This window comes from Musa acuminata, chromosome BXJ3-8, assembly GCF_036884655.1.
Source record: "Musa acuminata AAA Group cultivar baxijiao chromosome BXJ3-8, Cavendish_Baxijiao_AAA, whole genome shotgun sequence".
Lineage (NCBI taxonomy): Eukaryota > Viridiplantae > Streptophyta > Magnoliopsida > Zingiberales > Musaceae > Musa > Musa acuminata.
In genome coordinates, this window is record NC_088356.1 from 38,078,142 (window position 1) to 38,083,230 (window position 5,089).

The window sequence follows — 5,089 nt, forward strand, 5'->3', positions numbered from 1 at the left end:
TTTGACCAAAAGATTTTTCGAGAAAAAGAAAATGCTAATAAATTAAATAGATGTCGTTAAAATAATTGGAGATAAATAAAATGTTCACGAAGCAGCTGCGATCGGAGTACAATATGTATATATATATATATATATATATATATATATATATATATATATATATATATATATATATATATATATAGAGAGAGAGAGAGAGAGAGAGAGAGAGAGAGAGAGAGAGAGAGAGAGAGAAAAGATAATGTTGATAGTATTCTCGTCGCCACTCAATGCTAATATTTGGATTCTAGAGAAAAATATCCTCTCTCTCCATCTATAAAATCGACTCCTCATCATCTCCATCACTACTACAGCAGCAGCATGGTTAGGATACCAGAGGTAAGGTTGAGCTCCGGGGGAAAGCCCATGCCGCGTATCGGCATGGGCACGGCGGTGTACCCTTTCGCCTCATCCGAAGCCATGCGCGCCGCCATTCTCAGGTCCATCGAACTCGGCTACCGCCACTTTGACACCGCCGCGCTCTACCAGTCCGAGGAGCCGCTCGGCGCTGCCATCGCCGACGCCCTCCGCGCCGGCGCCATCCGCTCCCGCGACGAGCTCTTCATCACCTCCAAGCTGTGGTGCAGCGACGCCCACCCTCATCTCGTCCTCTCCGCCCTCCAAAAGACTCTTCGGTAGTCCTCCAAACTCATCTCAACCTTCATGTTCGACGTAACGCCTTGTCTTCTACCCCCATCTTCCCCGTGTTTCAGCAACCTGCAGCTGGAGTACCTCGACCTCTACCTCGTGCACTGGCCGGTAAGCACAAGACCGGGGAAGTACGAGCTGCCGCCGGCGAAAGAGGACCTCTTGCCCATCGACATGAGCGAGGTGTGGAGGGCCATGGAGGAGTGCCATGCTCTCGGCCTAACGAAGTCCATAGGCGTCAGCAACTTGTCCTCCAAGAAGCTGGAAACGCTACTCTCCGTTGCCAAGATCCCTCCTGCTGTCAATCAGGTACTGATCATATAACCCAACTAGATGTATGATTCAATCTTGGAGATGGTTGCATCACGCGTACTGTTGTGTGAGGATAAGGTGGAGGTGAACCCTCTGTGGCAGCAGCAGAAGCTGAGGGAGTTTTGTGTGGCTAAGGGGATTCAGGTGTGCGCCTACTCGCCTTTGGGGGCCAAAGGAACGCACTGGGGGCAAAACTGGGTCATGGACTGTGGTGTCCTCAAAGAGATAGCTGCAGCCAAGGGGAAGACTCTTGCTCAGGTAATGACTGTGCGGTAAACATACACCAACACAAAAAAGGTGGGGTTTGGAATCAAACGCATTGTGAGCATGTGGACAGATTTGCTTGAGGTGGGTGTACGAGCAAGGAGACTGTGTTCTGGTGAAGAGCTTCAACGAGGAGAGGATGGTGGAAAACCTGGACATACTGGATTGGGAACTGAGCGATGAAGATAAGCATAAGATTGGTCAGATTCCACAGCGGAAAGGGTTCCCTGGCTACGATTTCGTGTCTGATGATGGCCCCTACAAATCCACTGAAGAGCTGTGGGATGGTGAGATCAAATAAGTAATGGGCGGGGAAGACAAACCTATCTCATGTCGTGTTCTTTGGATGTAGAACTAAGATTCTCATGTATACTAGAATCTGGAATCATTAAAATAAAAAACCTGCTTCATCGTCTTTCTGGTTTTTCTTTCGGTTTCTCTTTCATGTTAGAATAGACTCATACCGGCAAAAACATAATCAGGATTAAAATATAATTTATAATTAATAAAAAATAAAGTGAATATATCTTTGGATATCGAATTGAATACCTCGGATATCACGAAGCCTCAAAAAGCTTCGTACATGAATAAACTATATCATTCTTCCTTTTTCCTATTTTTCACATGAGAGTACTATAATAATGGTACTGAGGATCGATTATAAGAACTCGAATCCTATCATTATATAGATGAGGACAGAAAAACTAGATATAGTTAACTTGAGAGAGTCCCTCCAATTAAGATAGTCTCCCAAGATTATGATTCTTGATCAATAATTTTAATCAGTGTCCAATTAATTGTCAATTAAAGTGAAACATAAAAAAATATTATTACGATCATATATCTTAGTTTCACCCAAAGGAGAACTTTGATATGCATTTGCAGTTTATTTGCATGGCTGAATCTGATTATGTGATGATGTTTTTACTCAAGGTATTAATGTGAGAGTATTTTGTCATGTATTTCATGATATATATTCCTGTGTCTCATCATTCGTGTGTTTTGTTTGTTCTCTTATTTAACGGATTAAACATCTCCCATTGGTGTAAACAAGTCCAGTTTCACCTTTGTGTTTAGGATCTTGATTTGGCACTTCAAGTTGAGACGCCCACTGCTGTCACTAATATTAACAGTGATAAAGAAAGAAAAGACTTTCCATAAAGTTTGGAAAAGATCAAATAGATTAAGTTTATCGTTATGCGAATGATGGTTGCAAGTAGCATTAAGTCCACTCTTCCCAAAATTGATAGTGCTAAGGAATTCATGAAATTTATAGAACAGCATTCTCAAACTGGTGACAATTCTTTTCTCGGTACATTAATGAGCAAATTAACCACCATGAAATTTGATGGTTCTTGTACCATGCATGAGCATGTCATTGAAATGATAAATTTAGCAGTAAAATTGAAGGCTATAGGAATGAATGTGGATGGGTATTTCTTAGTACAGTTTATACTTAATTCTTTGCCTCCTATTTCAGATGAACTATAACACTATTAAGGATAAGTGGAGTGTTCCATAAGTTGACTAGTATATTTGCTCAACAAGAGATAAGACTTAAGAAACAAGAGACTCATTATGTTCATTTTATAAGTCATCAAAAAGATGGAGAGAACATGAAAGAAAGTCTAGAAAGAGCATAAAAAAAGGATTGCACAATGTGAACAAATCCTACAAAGCAACTTAAATCCGCAAAAAGGAACATATAAATCATAGATGTCATTTATGTAAGAAGGTAGGGAACTATTAGACAACTTGCCCAAAATGAATTGTTTGGTTCAAAAAAGAAAGATAAGTCTTGTGCTTTTATATTTATACAGAAATATTTTATAACAATACTTGTTGAATTAATTCCGACTCAACCAACTCATATGATGGAGGATTCCTTACATTTCAAACCACAAAAACAAATGAAAACTTCGTTTTCATGCCAGACAAAGCTCTAGTTAAATGCGTTGGGAGTTATCGATATTAGGCATTACTTATATTTGTCTCAAACTCTTTATGTACCTACTTTTTTTAAAAACTAATTTCATTATCAAAACTTAATAAAAATTATTATTGTTTATAGAAATGGTTTATATAAATTAATCCTCGATGGTCTCTTTACTGAGACATTATTTATTTTATATTATTAATAATAACGATTTTGCCCTATAGTAGCTCATCTGTCATCGAGACCGATACCAAAGCAAGGCTCCGGGTCACCAACCCTTAAATGGTGTCGTAGTGCATCCCAATGTATACCGCATCAATGACTAATAATAATTCTGCTACCTTATCAAGATCAAAGAATAAACTCATGACATACTAACCTAGTCATGCAGTTTATATTACCTGTTGAATCTCATGATCTAATCTGTATTTTGAGTGATGAAATCAATTGATAAGTTTGTGATCTAATCTGTATTTTGAGTGACATAGGACTACTTTCGATCAATGAGAGGTAAATTGATTAAAGCAGGAGGAATCAGACGTTGAGCCAAAGTTGAACATGGTAGAAGATTGGATGATAAGCCAAAAGATCGATCGACGTGCCGGTAAAAGGACTTTGTACCATAAGTTCGGGTATCGAGTTGAGGGATCGGACATTGCGCTAAGGAGATCAGATATTGCGGAAGGTCAACATGCTAATTAGGCAATACGCCAATGGAGAGGACGATGCATTGAAAGATTGGACGAAGTGCCGGATGAACCAATGACAAGCCAGACAAAGGATTCATGTTTTGTAATCATTTGTCTAAATGAAAGTAGTTTAGGAGGCTAATTGAGTTAGTTTTTGGTGTAATCATGCTAACTCGATTAGAGGCCAATTGGGACCAATTTAGGCTCATTAGGTGGCTCATTCAATGACCCAAAAGTTGGGTCAAGCAATGGCACCACCGGTCCAAATGGTGGAACCGCTAGAGGCTCAATATCTAAGATAGTCTTCGAGACTGTGTTAAGCGATGGTACTACCAAACTGGGTGGTGGTACCGCCCAATGTCAAGAAGTGGTACCGCTGTTAGGATCAAGAGTCGAGATCGGCACTAAGAGGGGGGTGAATTAGTGCAGCGGTAAAATCACGTCTTCAAAAACTTTCGTACGATAAAATCTATTCAAGTTGAAAACAATTTTGGAAACTTAACATGAAAGCATATGGAAGTGTAGTAACTAAGTAAAATAGTTTGCAGTAAGGTAAATAGCAATAAGTAAATGCAAACTAGAGTTTTAGAGTGGTTCGGTCAACGTAACCTACATCCACTTTCGGCTTCCTCCTCCGACGAGGTCACCAGTGTCCACTAGAGGACTTTCTTCAATAGGCGAAGACCAACCACATTTTACACCCCTCTTCTCCTTTTCACGGGTTTAGGAGATAACCCTTACAAGCACTTACTTATTCCTCTCTCAAACTAGTCTAACACTTAGAAGAGGGAGAGGAGATTGCATAAGATTTTAGCAACGTTTCTTTCTTTTTAGACTCTTTGTGCTTATGTACTTTAACCAGGGATGAGAGGGGTATTTATAGGCTTCAAGTTTATTCAAACTTGGAGCCTAAAACTTTTCCATCCTGGGTTCCTCGAGCACGGGCGGTACTATCGCCTACGTTGGGCGGTACCACCACCCAGTGTCAATCGATATTGACATTGTCCTGGGTGGTAGCACTGCCTAGGTCTGGTGGTACCATCGCCTAGGGGGCAGTGCTGGGCGGTACCACCACCCAGACTGGCAGTACCACCACCTTGCACCCTACTAGGGGCGGTACCACTACCTAACACAGTCTCGAAGATTATGCCATGACGGTGAGACTTATTGGGGCACTGTTTAGGTCTCTTATTGGGCCCAA

The 5,089-nt window shown here is 40.7% G+C and overlaps 1 protein-coding gene across 2 annotated transcripts; it reads left to right on the top strand.

The window, feature by feature from the left end:
• Window positions 1-345: 345 nt before the first annotated feature.
• On the top strand, window positions 346-1,678 carry LOC103994802 (deoxymugineic acid synthase 1-B-like). 2 transcript variants are annotated; one of them, XM_009415237.3, is made up of 4 exons: window positions 346-674; window positions 753-996; window positions 1,078-1,257; window positions 1,337-1,678. In XM_009415237.3, exons 1-4 carry the CDS (start codon window positions 361-363, stop codon window positions 1,562-1,564), a joined length of 966 nt encoding a protein of 321 aa, XP_009413512.2. In that variant the 5' UTR covers window positions 346-360; the 3' UTR covers window positions 1,565-1,678. The 2 variants fall into 2 exon arrangements, with proteins under 2 accessions (XP_009413512.2, XP_065018998.1); XM_065162926.1 differs by having other exon boundaries at window positions 1,105-1,257.
• Window positions 1,679-5,089: the final 3,411 nt, after the last annotated feature.